This window comes from Anser anser, assembly GCF_964211835.1.
Source record: "Anser anser genome assembly, chromosome: 19".
In the NCBI taxonomy this organism is placed as follows: Eukaryota; Metazoa; Chordata; class Aves; order Anseriformes; family Anatidae; genus Anser; species Anser anser.
This window is the reverse complement of record NC_139740.1, coordinates 11,768,018-11,789,249: the sequence shown is the minus strand read 5'-3', so window position 1 is coordinate 11,789,249 and position 21,232 is coordinate 11,768,018. Positions and strand designations below refer to the sequence as shown.

Below are 21,232 nucleotides of genomic sequence, written 5' to 3'. Positions count from 1 at the left end.
AATGTGACTGTGTCCCACAGGCATGTTGGTATCCTACAGCAGAAGCAGTGCAAGTGGAAGTGTGAATACGTTCCATTGCACGAGTTATTAAAAATGGCTTGTAGCCCTCATTCCAGGTGTGGTTTGTAAGTACATTGTCCTGTTAGTGTTATGTTTCTTTAACTCTTGCAGATTTTTGACAATGAAGCTAAAGATCTGGAACGAGAAGTCTGCTTTATTGATATTGCCAGTGATGAAATTCCTGAGCGCTATTACAAAGAATCAGAGGTAAGAGACAACTTGATTGTGAAATGATGAAGGGAATGTAAGAGGCTGCAGTAAAGCCTTGATAGGAATCAAAACAATTTTACTTTGATATGAAATTATGGTGGTCACTAGAATTTTAAAAGCTTTTGATTAAATGGGAAGCTGATAGCAGCCCCTCTATCTAGATTGCCTGGCACTTTCTTTTACAGATTACTTCAACTTTTTGAAATGCTTTTATATCCTTATCAGTTTGTGTCCTATACCAGACCTTTTCATTCAAATTAGAAAAGATTTTTCTTTGAATCAGGAAGTTCATTTAATTGTTTGCAGATCTGAGCAGTTACTGGTTTCTTTATCCGCATCCCACCCCAAGAAAGAAGTCATGTGAAGTGTCTAAGCCTGAGGCAAAGGACAAATATGCTGCAGTGAGAATAGGGCTGATGCACAGTTGCTCAGGGGCAATCATGACGTGAGACCAAGAGGGACTGAAGCGTACTACATAATATAATAAATCTGCTAAAAAGCATCAATGGCAAGCAGACACATTCACTGTCCTAAAATTCCCCTGAAAATTGCTCCCATGTATATTTGATTGTTTGTTTCTTTTGGGTCAATGCAATTAACTATTCTGAAATCAGTAACAACCATGCAAATGAAGATGTGGTCTTAATGTTTTGACATCAGACTTAAAAAACGATGGTTCAGAATGAGTAACTAGAGAGAAGTGATCAGATCTATGCTTGCATTTCATTTTGGAGATATGATTTGCCTCTGGAGCCAAGTATATATTCATAGCTGGCAATGAGTATGGCAGCTGTTTGACTATACAAAGTGAGACTACACAGTCATTTTTAGGATAGAAAATGAAGACTTGCCAATGAATATATTTTTATACCATAGGAGACATGCTTTTCACACTTAAAAAGTCAGGTACTTGTTGTCTTCTATTTATAGATCCTATTTGAAATTTTATGTCCTGGTCATAAAATAAAATCGGGTCTACGGTAGAATGAAAAGTAATTTTATTAGTTTCCTTGGGTAATAAAACCAGTCTGTTACATACCAAAAATTATGTAACACCTCATGAAGCAGCTTATTGGTCCCATCACCTTATCTGAACTCCATGGTCATCCAGTTCCGTTTAGGAATGATTGCTGCTATTGAACACATCAGTATTTGACCATGTTTTGAAGAAATCATGTAAGATTTTTCATTTTGGTATGTGCACTTCCACAAATTGTAAACATGAAGGTAACATCTAGTTTTTAAGCTTTCTATTTTTTGTAGCCAACTATTAAACATAATTTTCATATGATTAATCTCATGATATAGAAAACCGGCTTCATCTTAGGTGAGAAAAGAACACAAATCTGTATTGTATTTCAAAGATAAATCTAGAGACCTTATTCCAAGCAAAATGGAATCTTTTTTATGGTTTTAAACAACAAAAATAGACCAGCATCTGTTGTTTTTTCTGTACCGATGGATGATTTATATGTTGGCTTCCAAATTCTGTTTCAGAAATCATACAAAATGAGAACACCTTAGCATTTAACTGTGCACATACTGTAATTGATAATTGAATTTATAATAGCTGAATTCAGTGAATTCCAAAGTTTACAAACTCTGTATTTTATGCTACCATATGATGAACATGAAGCCAAGTTCCCATTTCTGCTGAGGTCTCTTACATAATTTAGGAACTATAAAAATATTTTTAATGTTTGTAAATGTAATTTCTGTCTGCTTTCAATCAGAACAGTATTAAAAAAGTAACTCTATATAAATGAGAAATGGTCTGTGTTTTCCAAATAACAGTTTCAGAGATAACTAAAAGGTATTTTAATTACACTAATAACAATAATTTGGCTGGTTTTACATCACTTAATCTGAATTGATACTAAGGTTAAAGATTAAAAGTGAAGTACAATCCTCAGGATTAAGAAATAGATCCGACTGGATAAGTGTTCTGACTCTGATCCAGAAAGAGCAATGAGAATGATTTAAATTCAGGCATGTTAGTAATCTCTTTATTTCAATGGCTCTTTCACATGCTTAAAATTAAACAAGTTCTGTATCAGGGTCAGCATACTTCTAGAAATAATCTTTAAATTTCTTTTATATCCTGATTAAAATGCATCCCTCTTCAATTGAAAATATGCTTGCTTTTAATGGCAATTTTCATTGTTTAACTGTATTACTGTATTTTAGAGAAGTAGCTTAAATAATTCAAACCTTTTGTATACTGCTTAACCTGCTTGGGTTTTGTTAATGCTTATAAGCCTGCATATAGAGGTGGTTTTCTGATATGATCAAACGGTACTAATTACATAGTTGCAATTAAGCTAGTATTTGTGATTTCGGTTATTTTTAGCTTTAGAGTGTTCACTTGTCCTTGGTAAGCTGTTTGTGTCAAAATCTTAAATTTTTCATTCCTTTCTACATTTTGACTGCAACCTTTCTTTGCACTTGTGCATCAAATTATTCACTGATTATAACACAATTAACCACAGCCATTTTAGTGTTTTATTTATATAATCAAATGATATGGTTGTGTATATATTACACAGATATCATGTATATATTACACAGATATCATTAATAGAAGCAATAATATTGGAGTTACCACTGGAGGCTTCATGAGATATCCAAGGGACCCAAAGCATCAGACATTGAAAAGTCAAAATATAGTTAGCTGGAGGCTTAAGAAGGGTTGTTGTTGCATTAAATAACATTTTAAAGGAACCTCTGCCAATAATACTGAGTGATCTCTTGACCAGAATCATGTGATTTGAACACCCTGAAGAATGGAGGGTTTATCTGTCTGCATGCACAAAGGACTTAAATCACAAGGTGGATAGTGATTCAGAAGACAGTTTTGTAAGCTATTACAGACACGCACAGAGTCCAGCTCTGTCCTCTATGGAAGCATTTTTAGAAGACTGCAGGAGGTATAACTGCAGGAATTCTGGATGTCCCAAAGCAGATAATGCTTGTTAATTTTAACCTAATGACATCTATAAATCTCATTGTTGAGTGACCACCAGAGTCCTTACCAGTACTCATACACCGTAAATGTAGCTTTTTTATAAACATGGAACTAAAACCTTAATGTTTTAGGATGTTTAAAAATAGGGTTCTAAAGAGAGAAAGCTTAAATCTAGATCCAAGCTAATAGGTGTGCCTGTTTTTCTATAACGAGTCACATGTTTCCAAATCTGAATGTACATGTTACATTGAAAATAGAATTATATCTTTATAAATAAAGTACAATCCTACAGGTAAGAGGATCTGTCGTATTTCTGTGTGACTTTACCATCAACGAATAAGTATAGCCAGCCATCACATATTCCCCGTATAGGCATGTATATTTATCTGAATTATGGAAGAGAACAAAACTGAGCTGTGCTGAAGGGTGAGGGCCTCAAGTGAATCATTCACTGAAATGAAACATTTACTGTAGATATGAGATACTGAGCAAAATGTTCTTTGCCACTATATTCAAGTTCTCAGAATTAGCAGTGTTTCATTTCCTGTTTATAACAAAGCAGTTGAGTTGGACACATGGAATAAACTTTTTAAGTTACCTCCAAATAGAAAGATTTTGTGCAGCTGGTGCAGTTTTCATCTTCAACTGCTGCCTTTTTTTGACTTTATCACAGCTGCACCGTAGTAGGTTCAGCTTTCTACTGTCCAGGTTGAATCTGTCACATTCTGAATCCATCACATGACTTATCCAGAAAACTATGATGGTTGAAATAATACAGCTGCCTCAGCTCCCACAGTGAGTGCATGTAGCTTTCAGTACCATAGTTCAGTACAGGACATAAAAACAAATGAAAATACCCTTTTACTTACTAAAGTCAGCTGTGAGCTCACATAAAGGCTGACTGGATTATCATATTTTAACACCTCAGAACTGTCCCAGTGTTTATAATTCTTTACGTATTTAGCTGGCTCTTCCAGAAAACACATATTTATGGAAATTCAAAAAGAGAAAAGTATTTAAAAAAATTACTCCAAATAAATCTCTATAGTAGCGTCTTAACATCAACAAATCTTTCCAGAGCACTAGGCTAAGTAAGCTAAAATCCAAAACCTAGCAACTAGAGTTGACGGTGAAATGCCAGATCCCCTGTATTAAAACCATGAAGGATTGGTTCTGAAATTCAAGATCAAACAAATTGGTTTTCAGCTTAAACAGGGAAGAAGAAGAAAAAAAGACAACTTCAAAAGCATACTGGTGGAATATATTGCAATAGGAGTCTGAAAAAAATGAACCTATGCATTAGAAGGAAGGCAGGAAGAATCTTTTTCTGGGGGCATTTGGACAGCATCCAGTAAGAGAATAGGATGTATGGCGTAAGTACAATGCACTTTCACCTGTGGAGACCATACACAGCTTGAGGATCTTTTCAGTGCTAAAATGACCATACAACCAGCAAGTCATTTTTGAGACAGACCAGTGATGAGATGAGCAAGGTGTCTCATGCAGGCTTCCACCATACAGACAAAGGGAGGGGGGTCCTATAAGCAGCAGAATAGTATGGGATCTTCAAATCATGCCTGATACCATGGCATAGTTAAGGGAAAGTATACACATTAAGATTTGGAAGTTATATTCCTATAAGCAACAACAGTGTTTAATTATTTCACTTCAAGTAAAAAATAACATTTCAGAATTAAATCTGAAAAAGCCTTAGAACAAGCCAGTGCTGTATTTTCACGTCAGTGCTTGCCTCCTGGAACAGGGGTTACAGTTCCACATCTGATGACAACGATGTCTGCAGTCCGTGAGGTACACTAAGTAAATAAATGCTAAGTAAATGCTAAGTAAATAAATACAAAATAATGGGATCTCCGACTGTAAGTGTGCTGAGTTGGGAACTGACAGACGTGGCCTAAGTCAGAAACACGGGGAGAGTGCCATGTTTGGAAGCATACCCATCCCACTGTGGCTTTTACTTTATTTCACTGTAGTTTTGTGTTTTATTCTCAAATAAGCCCAGCTCACAGGTAATGATGCTTCTGCTATGTTAGTAGAAGTGCTATTTTTAAATCACTCTGCACCTGGCAATAATGTATTACAAATACAGAGTAGGTTTTACTCCTCTTTAGCAAAAGGATTTGCCAGATGGGCTTTCCTAATAAATTGGGTCTTATAAAAGCACAGGAAGGTTATTTAAACAAAAAGATTTTTGCTATGCCATTACATTTAAAACAGATTGAGGATTTTGCCAGTAGACAAATTAAGAGGAAAATAGTGAACAGAGGCAGTGTTCTTTGGATGATGGGTTCTATAGAAAGGAAGGCATGGGTGGCAAAAATAAGGTACACATAAAATAGGTGACCTAAATAATAACATGAATATGGTTTCAGATGTAGGATCAGCTTGCCTGTTTTCCAGTCACTGATAGAAGTTTTTCAAGCTCTGTTTGTCATGATTCATAGCCTAGAGAATATGCTCCTTCACTCCAGCCTGGTGCCTCTGGTATGTGTTAGGCAAATTGCTGTACCTTTCACAGGCAAAGAAAGGAAAATCCATGATCTGATATGGGGAGTGCCCAGTGCTTCCTCGCGGGACTTGGAGAGATGGGGGCATGATACAGGAATCTAATTTGTCCTACCTGACTAATCTAATCAGCTGCAACATGAAAGCCAGGAGGAGGAGCAGTGCTGTGTACTGATACTTTTTTCTACTTGCATTTAATAAAAAATTATCATCACTGCTTCATTTTTTTTAGAAGAACCTGATGTGCCTAATTGCAGAAAGGTTTCCATGCTGTGAATCTTAATCTGAGATTTCAAAGCAATGAGTTAGGCATATAAAATCCTTCTGGGTTGTAGCATTCACGTCAATGTTCTCATTGATTTCAGTGGGATCAGATGCTGAAGAGCGTAACATTAGCAGTCCTGGTCACACCAAAGGTCTTTCTGGCTCGGGATGCTCCCTGTGGCTGTGACCAACAGAAGAGGCCAAAGAAAGGTTTAAATATAAGGAAACGTATTGAAATTCTTCCTCTAAATACTTGAACCATAGCACAAGCAACTCCTGAGCAAGAATTAGTGGCCTTCTAAAATGATCTGAGACTTTTTAAAGTACCTAATTTTTTTTAGCATCTTGGTAAAACAGCCAGTGATATTAATTTTACTTGTGGCAACTCACCTCTGTAAAACATTTATGCCCTTTGAATTGATGACGAAGAGATTAAATTCTCAGGTTCACTTTGCTTAATGTGGCTGTGTATCTCACGTTGCACTTCTCAGCTTATACACAGTCTTCACATACAGCTCCCAGTGAACTGGGTTTTAACTCACCTGAGCAAGCACACAGTAAAGTCTTTAACATACTGAACTTTCATACAGCACTCTGGAAATGTTTCTCTGATTCTTTTCTTTCTCCTGGCTTCCATTCATCAGTTTACAATTTTGTGGTACCAATATGTTAATGTTTTCAGAAAGGCAGGCAGTCCCATTAAAGCTATTAGATACAAGTTGCCTATACTGTCCATCATTGCCTGGCTCTGCTTGAAGCTGTCCAGCCAATTTGTGACTACACAGCATGTCCTTCAAGAAAAATGGACGTGATTAAGGGAAGTGAAAGTGCCATCTCTGGGCACTCTTAAAAGCGTTTGGAACTAGGAGTGATGTCATGGGTGAACTGCATTGCAGTAAATGGGTTGTTCGGGGGCCACCATTTTAAAAAGGATTGCCATTATGAATCCACTTGTCTCCTGGGTTAACTTCATTAAATTAATAAATAAATAAGCAAACAAACTAAAACCAAGGGTTGTTGCAGTTTGAACAAGACAGAAGTCTTATCTATGACTGAGCAGTCCTGCAGGGTAGCTGTTCATTACTTAATTTTTATTTAAGGATTTTGAACATTTGGTATCAACTCAAATTCATTACATTAATCTCTTTGGACTGTATTGAAGTTATTCCATTATGGATCTGATTATCACTGAACTGACATAAAAGTATCCCTGCATAACACTCAGTATTATTAAAGGGTGTATCCAGAGTGCTTAATCAAGACAATGGCTTCATCCCACCAGTACTGTCTGTGTGTGTAAGAAGCAGCAGACCATTCTTACATAAAATTACTATTTCTTTTTGATTTTCCTTTTTAGAAATACTTACTTATTTTATATTGCAGTATTTTGCAGGAATATTTAAAATGATACTTTCTGTAATCTATTTCTTTACTCATGGAACCATCTTCTAGAATTTTGCATCTTAGTTCTTCCCTTTTTATTTCATTTTTATTATTATTATATTGCTTGCTTCAGGCAGTAATCAGCTATAAAACAGCTCTTTCAACCAGAAAATATCTAGATCAACCTGAGGTCAAGCTTTATTGAGTGAGAAGAATGGCAACAGCATGTGACTATGAGTTGTGATATACAGCGGTATGTTGCTATGATATATGATGATGCTGAATTGTTTTTTTATGGTGATTTAACATTGAAACCTTATTATACTGCAAGTTTAAAGTTTCTATTTAGAAAAGAACGTGTCAGCAATAAAAGCAATGACTTTCACAGAGAAGGAAGCCTGTCACCTCATTAGAACTTTGTAAATAAACTTTAATGACAGAGCTTCAGTTTATGGAAAAAAAACAGAAGCCAAGTCAGGAGATAACTGCACATACTAGAAAAAAGGAATAGTGCTGAATGGTATTTCACAATGGAAAGAAGAAAATTAAAATCACAGTAGTCTTACTGATTTGTTAGGTTTTTTTTTCTGATCATCTTCCACTGAGCACGTAATTAAAGCATATACTTAGATAAATGTTTAACAGCTTTTTTAATAAAGGATGAATTTAAAAGGGCTTCCCAGTTCTCAGCTTTGGGCAAGGCAACACAGGTGAACACTGGTGGATTTTGCAGTTAGTTAAAGACAGCTAGTGTTGAAATCAGTGCTTCTTTGTTTTGCCCAAAAACATCATAACTCAGTTGTAAATAGAAATAGCCAAATTGGAGTTTCATATTTAGCTGGTAATCTAGATATACAAGTTCACTTAAAATTGCAAAATATCAGCCAGGGTCACATCAGTGTTGATGCATCAAAGCTTAAACTGAACATGATCTCATGAAGACAGGCATGGGTAGAAAGCACCTGTAAGTCACACTGGAGGAGTAGTGTAAAAACAAGTCCTAAAGAAACAACATTGCTTCATTGCTTCCAAAGGCCATAAGTAACACTTGGAGTGCATTGCATTGGAATGACTTGCAGTCACATATTTTCCTATAGTAGAAAATGTCCTAGATCAAATGAGCTTCAAAGCAGCTTCCAAGAATGCCACCAATTCACTGGCTGTTGCATAAAAGACAGGATTGGACTTTATTATAGCCTGGCGCTCACTTAAGCCCATTTCATTTTACTTTTTCATAATGTTTATTAGAGTGTTTTCATATTTTATATCTTACCAAAGCATTTATTTTAGCAGACAAACAAACAGGACTTCTCCAGGATTTCTGAGTACATTTGCTTTGTTTTGCAGGATCCTAAATATTTCAAGTCACAGAAGACTGGGAGAGGCCAATTAAAAGAAGGCTGGAGAGAGACCCATCAGCCAATTATGTGTTCCTACAAACTTGTGACTGTGAAATTTGAAGTCTGGGGACTTCAAACCAGAGTAGAACAATTTGTACATAAGGTCAGTGAAACAAGAGCTGTTTCTTATCCTTCACGTAAGCAGAACTTGAGTATTATCCTGCACAGGAATGTAACTGTGTTGGAGGTAGGAGGCTTAGCTGAATCTCTCTCAAGGTCTGAGAGGTCTGGAGCAAATCCAAAGAGTCCATCTCTGGGTGTAAACTTGACAAAGCCTGGAGTTACTTGGGTCTAAGGCTAAGAAAAAAATATCAGTAATATTTTCAGTGCTGTGATAAATATATGAGCTAAAGGATTTGTGAGTATAAATGAGTAATGTACAAGTAGACAGTACAGTGTTTGTTACAAACAGATAATGGGAGAGCTTTCCAGTCAGTCTAGTAAAAAATGAATTACTGAATGGCACAACAGCCAAATGATAATACTTTTTAGAGTGTTGACTTTCTACTCTTCCAAAGAATTAATAAGGAAAAGGAAAAGAGTTCCAGTCTGTTTTCCCAAAGATTATGAGATTCAGCACATATTCCCAAATGGCTTCTCATGCTAGTCAAAGCCACGCTGATGTGATCCATCCAGCGTTGGCAGTCGTTCTGTTGTGAGTGGGAGGTTGGACTACAAGGCCTTCAGAGCCAGGATGTCTGATTCTCTAGGGTATGCCTTTTTAGAGATAAAACTGACAGAATATTTTTCATATTAAATCTTGTTGAAAGTCAACACTGTCACTTTTCTAAAATGTTTTGTTGCTGCAAAGATATTTAACCTTTTCCTTGTTTCACAGGTGGTCAGAGATATACTATTGATCGGTCACCGGCAGGCTTTTGCCTGGGTTGATGAGTGGTATGGTAAGTGTTCTCCAAATTGAGCTCATTGAGATGAAAAGCATATCGCAATTAACAACAATTTTCAATTTGCTTTCATAGACCATCAGGTCCTAGCATAAGTTGTTCATGAAAGAGGCAGAACTACGTTCAGTTTCTGTGGAACATACGGAGTTCATTTATGGCAGGTTCTTTGCTAGCAAGGATAGACTGTATTTTTGGCAGCTGGTAGGCATCATATACAGGGATGCCTTTATATCCCATGCATCTCAGAGTATACATCCAGTCATCCTGCACTGTAGGCAGATAGAAGCTCTTGTCTCTGCCAAGAGTCATGTATATGGAGAGCTGCATGCAGGTTTTATTAAAGCTTCTTATTAATAATTTCCATACTGCAAACTCCTAGGGCCTCTGATCCAACACATTTTCAGCTGTTTATGAAGGTTTTAAAGTGATAATATGGATTGCAATAACAAAAAGATAGAACTCTAATGTCCTTTCTGAAAAATGAATATAAATATAAAACCCTCTGGGTCTGATTGAACAGCAGCTGCATGCAAAAACTGTACTGAATCCATGCACCAGCTGTAGTATTGGGCATAAGTTCACAGGGTTTGTCCTTTATACGTATATTTTCAGTAAGATGTAACCATAATCATAGATACTTGTAGAAGATAAAATATCCATCTAGCATATAATAGTTATTTGGGAATATAAATATCTTTGAGAATATCTTATAAATTGAATAGTGCATGAAAAAGCTTGTGCCGTAATGATTATAAAATACTGAAATCTACTAATATATATATTACTTGTATTGTGTAGCCATAAACTAATACAATAATTTTATGTCCAGTAAGGAAGACTTCCAAGAGCTTTTTTTTAAATTTAGATATATTTTTTTAATTTCTTACCTGCAATATAGTGATCTACTATTTTCCTGTACAAAATGAAGTCACCTGTGTGTGTGCATTCATAAGGATAAAGACTTTTGAGAATAGTTCTTTTTATCTGACTAGACTATACTTCTGCTGTTTATTCCCCAAAACAGAAAAAAAATTAGAGATTATTTCCCAGGGTAGATCACTTAAGATGTTTTCTAAATTGACTTTTTGACAGTTGATTTAAATTGACTCAGTTATTTTTCAGAACAGATGCATTTGTGTTGACTTTTCTTACAAAATGTAATAGTTTCTATAACATTAGAACCATGACTGATTTTAATACTTACTGTTCTGACTTTATGTATGCAATAATCAAAACAAAGAAATTTAAACTGATGACTTTAAATAAAGAAGACTGACTTCACACAATAATTGAGCCCAGAAATTTGCCCAAAAAATACCTCTTAAAGACAAGTCAAAGAAACAGTACTGGGAAGCCAAGAGTGATCTGCACTTTAGCAGAGCTTTTGATAAAAATGACAACTGAGTAATCATGAAATTAAACACATGGAATAGTTTTGGCCCCAAATCATTTAGCCACAGATTCTTAACTCTTAATATACCCTGTGAAAAACACTCTTTCCACAAATGAAATAACTCAGTACACAATTATCTGTGGATTTTTACTGTCATGATGTGTCTTCTCATTAAATAATATATTGTAATTTTAGTACTTACTTGTCAGGTGAATTACAAAGCCTAAAAAATCTAGGCTTTCTAAAATAGATATGAATAAAGACTAAATATATAGCAAGGCTTACAAAAGAAAAAGAAAAGAAAGTGCAGAAAGTTAATTTAGGTAACTCTCTGTGCTCTCTGCTGCCTTTATAGCTCTGCAGTGTTCTGAGAATAACAGGTGGTAAGACCTGCTGACTACAAACCGAGTATTTCATTATCTTTTTAAAGAGTCTGTTTGCCGTAAATTATTACCTTTTCAAATTAAAGTTTGAGAAAGACTGAGATGATGCAAGTCAGCTAAACTGAATCAGGTAACCAGTGTATTAAAATCAGTTATCAAGCATACTGTGTTACTGATATTACTGATTGATTACTCTTACTGTTACTGTAAGTATGAATGTCTTGTTTACTAAACTGTATTTAGCTTTATTAAGAAAAGTCTACTTTCAGAATGTTAGTTACTAATAAAGAGCATGTTCTTTGCTTGGCAAAATGCATCTTAGCATGTTATCTACATGGCTTATCAGCTCGTCTTTCATTCCAGACAACAGAAAAAAAAAACAAACAAAAAACAAACAAAACAGGTTGAAAGAGTATATTAGTGGTATTCCTTGTTTTATATTGGTCAAAATTTTAGATTGCACTTCATTTTCACTGATGAAGTATTACAGCATGCTACTAATATAACAGCTAAAGTTGTATCTCTCCTTAAGAGCTGTCTCATAAAATGCATCAAGACCCACGTATCACATAACAAGAAGTGCTGTGATATAAATTGCACAAATCCAAATGGCACATAATAAACTTAACAAAAACAATAGCCTCAAGAACAGAACCCTGGTGTACATTACCAAAAATGGTACGCATTTCCAAGTGTACTGTACTAGTAAAGTGGTATTTAAATTGTATGTATAAAAGGTTGATGTCTATTTTCATGAAGCTCCGAAATTATGAAATAACTGCAAAGAATGGACCAATATTCTGACAGCCATCATGTTCACCTACACCTTACTCACAAGTAAAATACTCAGAAGAGTAAGGTCACAAGTCAGCTAATTGGATTCTGAATGTTTTTACTAGAAGTATGATTTACGACAAAAACTTCTTTAAATCCTTAACGATTGCTTTGAGTTACATAGCAAGCATTTAACATACTACTTGCAAGTTGGACAACATCAGGCATGCCTAGACAATGATAAATGATCCTACCAGTAGAATTAGCCTTATTTGTAAAGTATGTGTAATTTTTATAATGCATTAAATGGCTTGAGGCTACAAAGCTATTAACATATTCACTATTAATCCACTTTCTGGTGTAATTAAGTGTTAGCTTGTGCTGATCATCTGAGCTGATGTGTGTTTTAACAGTAAGACTGTTTGCTGGTTTTAAGACATACTATGCAAAGATAATATAAAATCTTTTAGAAAGTTCCTGCAAAGGTAAGTAAATCTTTACAATATTTCTGTATCTGTCCTTTATTCTAAGGGATCTTCTAAAATCTTTTTAGAAGATCTTGGCTTTTGCCAAGGCCTGCACTTCAACACTTTTTTGCCTACCTTGTTACACAGATTCTCCCAAACAATTTCCACTCCTTCCTGTTCTCTGACTCCCTTTGACTTAACCTTCTTACACCTTCCTTGGCTGATATAACTACCTTTATGAGTCAAATTTCATAAAGCTAGTTGCTCCATGCTTTTTTTAAATCCTTTTTGGCTTCTGCTGAAAGACTATATATTCCTAGAACCTTCTTAAAAAATCAAGTTTGCATTGAATCAATGGAAAATGCCAACAATTTTGAACTTTTTACAGATATGACTATGGATGATGTTCGAGAATACGAGAAAAATATGCATGAAAAAACCAACATTAAAGTTTGCAACCAACATTCATCTACTGTGGATGAAATAGAGAGCCATGCCAAAGCAAGAGTATGTCAATTTTTAAAACATATTGCCCATCCTCAGCTAATATACCTGCACAGATCAGAGAAGAGCAACCAACTGATCTTGCTGATCAGTCAGTGGAATTTTTGAGCAATTTTGCCTCAACAGGAACAGAATCTTTCTCCATGAAGTGCAATCCTTTCTTTTACACTGTAAACTGCCACTGATGTAAGAAAGGGTGGGGTTGGGCTCACATACAAGTCCCTGTCTTTGGGGAAAACAAAATTCCCTAATTTCAGTTGGATGCATAAAGTAGTAGTTAAATGTCAGTTCTACTTTCTATTATTTGAATAGTTTTTAAAAAATGCAAGAGTTTAGATTTTTCAGTCAAAAAGCCAGGAACATGGAGAGTGGAAAATTTCTGTGGGACTAATAAAATTCGTTGCTTCATCAGGAAAGAAAGCTAATGACTTACTCACTTGTTTCAAACTAATTTTAATGTCATCATTGATTAGCTACCAACAAGGTGAGAAGAAGTACTTTCAGAAGTATATACCAGCAATCTGTGGAAAAGGGCACATTGATGTGTAGGTGCTCTGATTCAGATTCTGGAAACTGTAAGAATTCAGGTTCCTAACTTAGGCACCTCAAGTGGATGCCTAACATTGGAAATTATTAGTATCTGCAAATAGAAAAGATGCAATGGTATTTGCTTCTAAAAATGTTATTGTTCCTTTGTTTCTGTGAACAGAGCAGTGATGGTTTTACTCAAGGAACAGGTGTGGGGCAAGGCCTGAAGTTCTAAGTCCTTTGTCCTTAGTAAAAATTCCCACCAGTATGAGATGTTATCTACAGGATAAACAGGAGGACAATTCATGTGTTTGTTTTGCTGCAGTTCCTTGGCATCAAGGTTACTCCTTACCTGTTCAGTGAATTGAGAATCAGTTTTGACTTTGGCTCTACACTTCAGGATTTGGCTTGTATGAAGTTTGCCAACCTGAGTTCCCATGTGGCAAAATTACCATTGAGGTCAGGACAGAATTTGTCATTTATGAAAAAAAGAAAGAGCACGGACATATTTCACAGTCTGAGCCTTCTAAGCTCAGGGCAAGGACTTGTTTTACTCGAGAGTATATCAGAACAGAGGTGAATTTAAGGTGAATGTAAGCTGAAAAGCAAAATTCAGCTGAAGAGATAATGAGTATTTCATGTCTGAATTTAAAATTTACAGTCTTGGAGGACACCTTGTAGTAAGACTTCAATCAATTTTCACTTAAATGGCCAGTAAGCTGAGAAATCATCCTGTCCCGTTTCACTCTGATTCACTTAAGACAAGCTTTATTTTATTTTATATGGAGGTCCTCAATCAAAAATAGCTGAGATAAATTCATGGTCTCCCTTTGATGTTGGGGATGTTTTTTCAAACAGTTTGAAATCAGAGAGACTACACGCGCTGTTACAGAGCAGAAGAAAGTGTAAATCAGCAAATCAGGTTCAAATCTACCTCCAACACAAGTAGGTGCAGTTCCTCCTGTTTATTTAACAGACCACCTGTTTATTTCCACCACTTATCTCAGATTTGAAAAGAACTTGGTCCTCCCTCCTAATAACTGGCACAGCTCTGTAGGCTGAAAAGGCCCCTGGAATGTAATCTGCAGTGAGGAGAGAAGGCAGCTGGCAACTTCTTTGGTTTTGTTTATTTAACATGATGTTATAATATAACATAAAGCTTCTTCTACCTAACATCTGCAGCCAAGGCTACAGATGCGTGCAGCTGGCTAATATTAAAAAGTATAGATGTACTGAAAATATATCATTTTGCCGTTCATATGGTAAGCACTATTGCCAGTCCCATGTCTCAGACACTCATATATGCCAGAATTTTGTGTTGATTAAAATGCCAGTGTTTATACTTCTGGGTTGGTTTTTTTGTTTGTTTGTTTGCTTGGGTTCCTTTTTGAGTTCTGAGAACTCGGAGAATCTATTAATGATACTTGAATGAAATTGCTAAATTTTAGTCTTGAAAAGGAATGCCATATACCACAAGATTTACAAAGATGTCACAAAAACTGACAACAATGGATGAGAAAGAGTAGAGAATGATAGCTGTAATGTCTTTATCATCTGCAGAACTTGGTTCTTTATTATTTGAATGTGAAGCATAAATTATCCATATTTTACCACACTCCCACAGGGTTTTAATCACATCTTCCAAAGATTTATTATGATTTATAAAATAATTACCCAGAGAGAACTCAGAAGAGATTTTACAGGGCGTCTTCTCATGCGTTGGTTTGAGGTGGGGAAGATGGGGTTGTTGGTTTTTGTTTTGTCTTTGGTAGTAGTCACCTTTTTCAATTAGTATTTTTCAGATATTGGATTTTGCTCTGTTCTACTTGGGGTAGTTTGAATATTTTGAGTTTCATTCTGTGATTCCTTCAAACACACAGATTTACTGTGGTGTTCAGTGAAAACCATACAATTTATTTCAGTTGGTTTAGTGGACGTCTTGCAGGCAATATAGGCATGAAGCAGCAGGTTTCAGAATGCCATGCAGATTATGTTTTTTCTCATGTTACTCATTTGCAGCAGATGTCATTCATTTAGGATTTTATCAAAAAAAGTTTTGGACAGCTCAGTTTAGAAAACATTATGCTGGGATTGCTCTGCCCTCTTGTGGGTTTCTACAGCACTGTGACACATTTGTCACCTGCATGAGAAGCCTTTCACGACTTCTGAAACATCCTGTGGACCTGATTTTCCATAGCAAAGTGGCTTTGACGTCTCATCTCATTTTGCCTCTGTTTTCCAGGGATGTTGGAAAGTGTGTCGTGACTATCAAGTCTGAGGGAATGCTTTAGGCATTCTTAGTAGAAAAGCATAATAGTTCTGTGCAAGCAATGGTTACTAGAAGTCACTGGAAGCTCCGTATGGGGAGAGAGAAGTTTTCATCCCTTGATAATTGCAGTAGGGAAACAAACCAGTGACAGTCATTTATCAGTTTGTGCTCATAATCTTAATGAAAGTAATGTCAGTTTTGTTTTCTTTGAAGTTCTGAAAAATTCTACTTGCTGACTATGTATCTAAATATATTCTTTAATTGCCTGTGAAATAGCTTGATTTTTCCAGCAGTTACTGAGGTAGCACTCATTATCCAGTTCAGACCCAGACCCAGATAGAAGAACCATTAGTATGTGCTTAATGTACTTCATTTTCTTTACATTGGCCTTTTATTGTACTCCAGTCAATGCATTAAAATAAGATAGAATTCATATGGAGAATCATTTAATGATATGCATGATAAGCAGTCACTCTCTGATTTGAAATTTGGATGGAAGTAGTTTAACTGAGTTAATGAAATCATCATTTGAAATTATTCTAACATGTCATTTATCTTTCTTTTCTTCTTATTGAAGACATGACAATGGATGAAGTCCGAGAGTTTGAACGAGCAACTCAGGAAGCTACCAACAAGAAAATTGGGATTTTTCCACCTGCAATAGCTATCTCTAACATTTCCATGCCTTCTTCAACCCGCAGTGCTCCATCTAGTGCTCCATCAACTCCTCTCTCCACAGATGCTCCCGAATTCCTAACAGTTCCCAAAGACCGGCCTCGAAAAAAGTCTGCTCCAGAAACCCTCACTCTTCCAGATCCAGAGAAAAAAAAACTTTAAATTAACCCAGCGTGATTCCTCCTGATAAGCCATGTCTACCACAGCAAGAGTAACATAATACAGTTTCTAGAAAGGTCATGGTGGTTGGTTGGTGTTTCTTGGATTTCTTTTTGTTCGTTTTGTTTTGTTTTTTGTTTTTTGTTTTTTTGCTTCGGATAATCTCACTGTTGTGGAAAGATTGCTTCTTTCCTCAGGCTTGATCCTTAAAACCTTCAGAGAAGTGCATGCAAGAGAATGTAATTTATATATTCCTAAAGCAGTGTTCCAAGCCATATGGTGCGTCTTACTGACCTACAATGAAATAGTCTGAGGAGAACCCTATAAAAGAAAATAAATCTTTCTGTAGCAGTATCTCTACTTGGAAATCCACATCTAGGTCATAGCATTTATAATTAGGAATAGATATTCAGTAAAGCTGCCAAGGACTTCTGAGGCAAATTTGTGCCAAGCAGAATGCAGGGTTAACTGGATAAAAAAGCTCCAATCGTCTTCTTTTATAACTGATTTTAAAATCCATCCTACTCTCAGGCTTTTCATGTATGTTCATAAACCTTTGACCTGCAACTCATTGTACTTGAACACCAACAGCAATCACTCAGATTCATATTTTGCTTAATATGACTCAGGATTTGGGGCCTAGCTAACAAACATGAAACTTTTCAAACCTAAAATATCATTGTATTGAAGCCCCAATTGTAATTAATTATACTGACTTTGAGGCCATTGAACTATTTCTATCTTGCACAGAATTTGTAAAAGAAACCACCTATTTCTTGTAGATAATGTATTTTAATAGCTTTCTTTTTGTGATCTCTTAAGTTCATATTGGTGTTCCAATGATGTTCCATATACAAGATTGAAAAAAAAAAAAAAGCAGCTAAATTGAGCCAGTTGAGAGGGAAAACCAATGAATTTTGTCTTGTCCTCACTGAAAGAAGAGTGGTAGTTACCCTGTAAGACCTTGAATGTAAAGGAAAGAAAATATGAGACTACTTTTTCTTTCCTGGCTCTCACCATTCCTAAAGAGCACAATCTCTACTAACAGAAAGCTAGTTTCAGGCTTTACCACCGCCTCTAGAGAAGGAGTGAATAAAATCAGTCACTTGGAAAAGCGAATGAATCGTGGGGCTGCTCTGTCACATGTAGGGTGACAATAAGGAAACAGAAGTGCTCCTCCTGGTCTGCACGTGAAATCACTCTTCAATCTCAGGAATTAAAACGTAGAATGGATGCTTCCCGGAAGGGAAGTGTAGATTGAGGGGGGAAGAGAAAAATGAATTGCAAAAGTGTTCTCTTCCTTCCTTCTTTACTTTTCAAAATGTAAACTCAGTGAGAAACTTTCCCTCTGACCCCCATTTGGGGTACTTTGTTCTCTTTCATACAAATAGCTATTTAGTCAATATTGTCAGCATCTATCAGGATGGGTAGCTGTAGTAGACATTAAATAAGCTGCTGTTCAATTCCCAGTGAATGATAGCTGTTACATGAATGATACGATCAAAGTGGGTGATACTTTGTACCACTGGTGACATGGTACATGGATAAAAAGAAGAGAGTCCTCCAGAGCTGAACTATCATGGAATATTGAACAATCAGTTTGGGGATGGCCTTTTACCTGTACAGGACGTTTGTGCCATCTTCTCAGCACAATGTAATGATTGGACTGGCTTAAATGCACTGAACTTCTCAATGGCTGTAGATCCAGTAGAAGTTATGTTGAATGTGTGGTATTTATAGTGTTGTTTTAGTAGCAGGAGAGGTAATTCCACTGTCAACCTGCACTGAGAACAAGTGTATATTTGATTGATAGTTAAAACCCTGTAGCTAGCAAAATCCAGAAGCTCTTTGTAGGTTAGCTATGGTCTGACTTCATGCTTCCTCCCACTTACTGTCCATGTTTTGCTTTGCATTTCTTCCCAGAGTTTGTAATTCTGTGTAGCTAGTAAACTGACAGGTGATGATTTTTTGTTTGAAAAAAAAAAAAGCCGCTGTGATGCTGCAAACAAAACTTTCTTGCATTAGTTTATAATTTCAGCTTTAAGAGTGTGCAAATTATGTAATAATGATTATAACTGGTCTAATCCTTATTATTTATTTAGTAGCAAGATTGAGACATTGGCAGAGAAGGGAAATCTTTTAAAAGATAAACTGTTGTTGGTTGTTTTTTATTTCCTGAATTTAACTATGTAGAAATAGTTTAGGTCTGCTCCACTGATGGAAGTCTGTTTTTCAATTAATTTGTTTTTTGTCAACGAAAAAATTGCCCAGCTCTAGTTAGTCATAATTTCCTTGTGCTTACATGTTACTGTTTCTGTAGAGGTTTTGGCATCTGGGTTTGTTACAGATTACTAGACCAAAGCAGTTACACCTTTACTCATGTTTAACTGATTCATTTCAAATCCCGTGTGGATAGGGTGATTATCATACCATGTAGGTTTGGGAGGTAAAGCATGTATGAAAATTATTAACACTCCTGAACAGGATACATCTTATAGCTGTGTGACAGATATGTAGGAGAAAGACACTGATCGTGTCATGGAAAAAATGCCAGACTCATTAATGCTGTGTCTCCATCGGCATGTGCTGCTGCCATAGTCCTTCCACCAGGCAGTGCTGGTCTTGAGAAGTACCAGATTTATTGACCAAACAGCCTGAATTCACTGCTGGCCAAAATAAGGTTCACGCTTATCCACATTGCCTCCATGTTGCTTACTAATGAAGGCAAATAAAAAAAAATCTAGATTTCTTCATTGGTTTGGATAAGAAATATGCCAGGCTTTTCATCATCTATGTTAGTAACCTCCGCCATGTTCTACTTTGTTTTCCCCACCAGTCAGTAATTAACCAATTTGTCCATATGAAGTTTAAATAACATTTCTGTTCTTGTGGGTTGTTTTTTTTTGGTTGGTTTGTTTTGATTTTTAATTTTATGCAGGATAACTTCTGGAATATTCCCAGCAAACACAAAATCACACAACGTGAAATGGAAAGGAACGTCGGAATACCTGGGTAACATCTTGAGGCTAAGGGGTTGTTTTCATTACTGATTTTGTCAGAATGCTTTCTATTGTATTTTCAAGCATCTTTATTAGGAGAAAAATAATATTTTGCAGGTATTCATCACTTCTTTTGCAAAAATAAATGATGTAATTAGTGAATACATCTGTAGAGGGTATGGTGGTACCCAGCAAAGGTGAATGGGCACAGCAGCTGCGTATTCCTATTCTCTGCCACAGTGACAGAAGAATTACACAATATAATCCTGTTAGGATTTCACAAGGAATTTTTCACCAAGGAGAATACAGTTCAGAGTAAATAATGTGATTACTTTGTTTGGGCTTCTATTAAAACCTTTTCCCAGCTTTGCTCATATTTTTATATATTTCTTGTAGAACAATTGTAACAAAATAACTGGCAATTGCAATCTTTAGAAGGGCAGACCTCTTCATAAATTTAAAAAGGAGGTGCCTGGAAAGACTTTGAGAAGCAGCACATTCCTGAAACACACACTTTATGGGATTTCTTATGAATGTAATTGCTGATTTTGTAAATGACTGGATAAATCCTGTGGAAAGAAAGTATTTGACCTTATTCTTTGACTTTTTTATTATTATTACTATTATTCTGGAAGGTGATTGTGTGACATCTAGTAGCCAATTTGCATTAACTGCTGCTGTAGAGATTTTGAAATGGAAATATTTGTTCTTTATTTTGTAACAAGACCGCTACATTGTGTTAAAACTGCTTTGAAGCTTGCTGCACTATAACTTCCAAACAATGTGTTATCATTTGAAATAAGCCAAATGTGTATGCTTTTTATGAGTTAGTGCAGTAAGAGAGAACTCATGATCTTGTCAATAGGAGCTTTTTTGTTTCCATTGTTTGGACTTGGTTTTATATGTGTAAGTTAAAATTGCTAAATACGTCTAACAATGTTTTGCTTTAAATGAACAGCATGGTCATTGAATTACAATCTCCTGTAGTTTTGTGGTGTCACTTAAACAGATTTCATTGTTTTATTTCATTTCTGTGATAATTCCACATGACTCTGAATGTCCAGTAATTCATTTCTTTTATTTAGAGCTCTGATGGCTACATTAGGCAATCCATTACTACCATCAAAGAAGGACCAAGTTTTGAACTGCTCTGCATGTTAAACAATGCAAAGCTAAGCAGGAGAATTTGATTGTCATATTTTTCATCCATTTCAGTTAATTTTTGATTTTTGCTAGTTATTTATTATTTTTAATATTGTATTTTCCCTTGCATTTTGTTGTAAATAAACTACCAACAAGTATTCTTTACAAGTGTGGCTGTTTTCTTCTACTCGGTCTTCTCTGGCAAGGAACATGGCCATTAACATTTCT

The 21,232-nt window shown here is 35.8% G+C and overlaps 1 protein-coding gene across 4 annotated transcripts in view; it reads left to right on the top strand.

Annotated features, from left to right (window-relative positions):
- Window positions 1-21,172, top strand: part of PITPNC1 (phosphatidylinositol transfer protein cytoplasmic 1) — an 88,812-nt gene extending 67,640 nt beyond the window's left edge. For 3 of the 4 annotated variants that reach the window (XM_083805453.1, XM_083805454.1, XM_083805455.1), the window contains 4 exons: window positions 172-267; window positions 8,753-8,908; window positions 9,644-9,707; window positions 16,606-21,172. In XM_083805453.1, the coding sequence (XP_083661579.1) occupies window positions 172-267; window positions 8,753-8,908; window positions 9,644-9,707; window positions 16,606-16,865 (576 nt within the window). In that variant the 3' untranslated portion in view covers window positions 16,866-21,172. Of the gene's footprint in view, window positions 1-171; window positions 268-8,752; window positions 8,909-9,643; window positions 9,708-13,115; window positions 13,235-16,605 lie in introns of all 4 variants that reach the window. The other variant, XM_083805456.1, reaches the window with a different exon arrangement.
- Window positions 21,173-21,232: the final 60 nt, after the last annotated feature.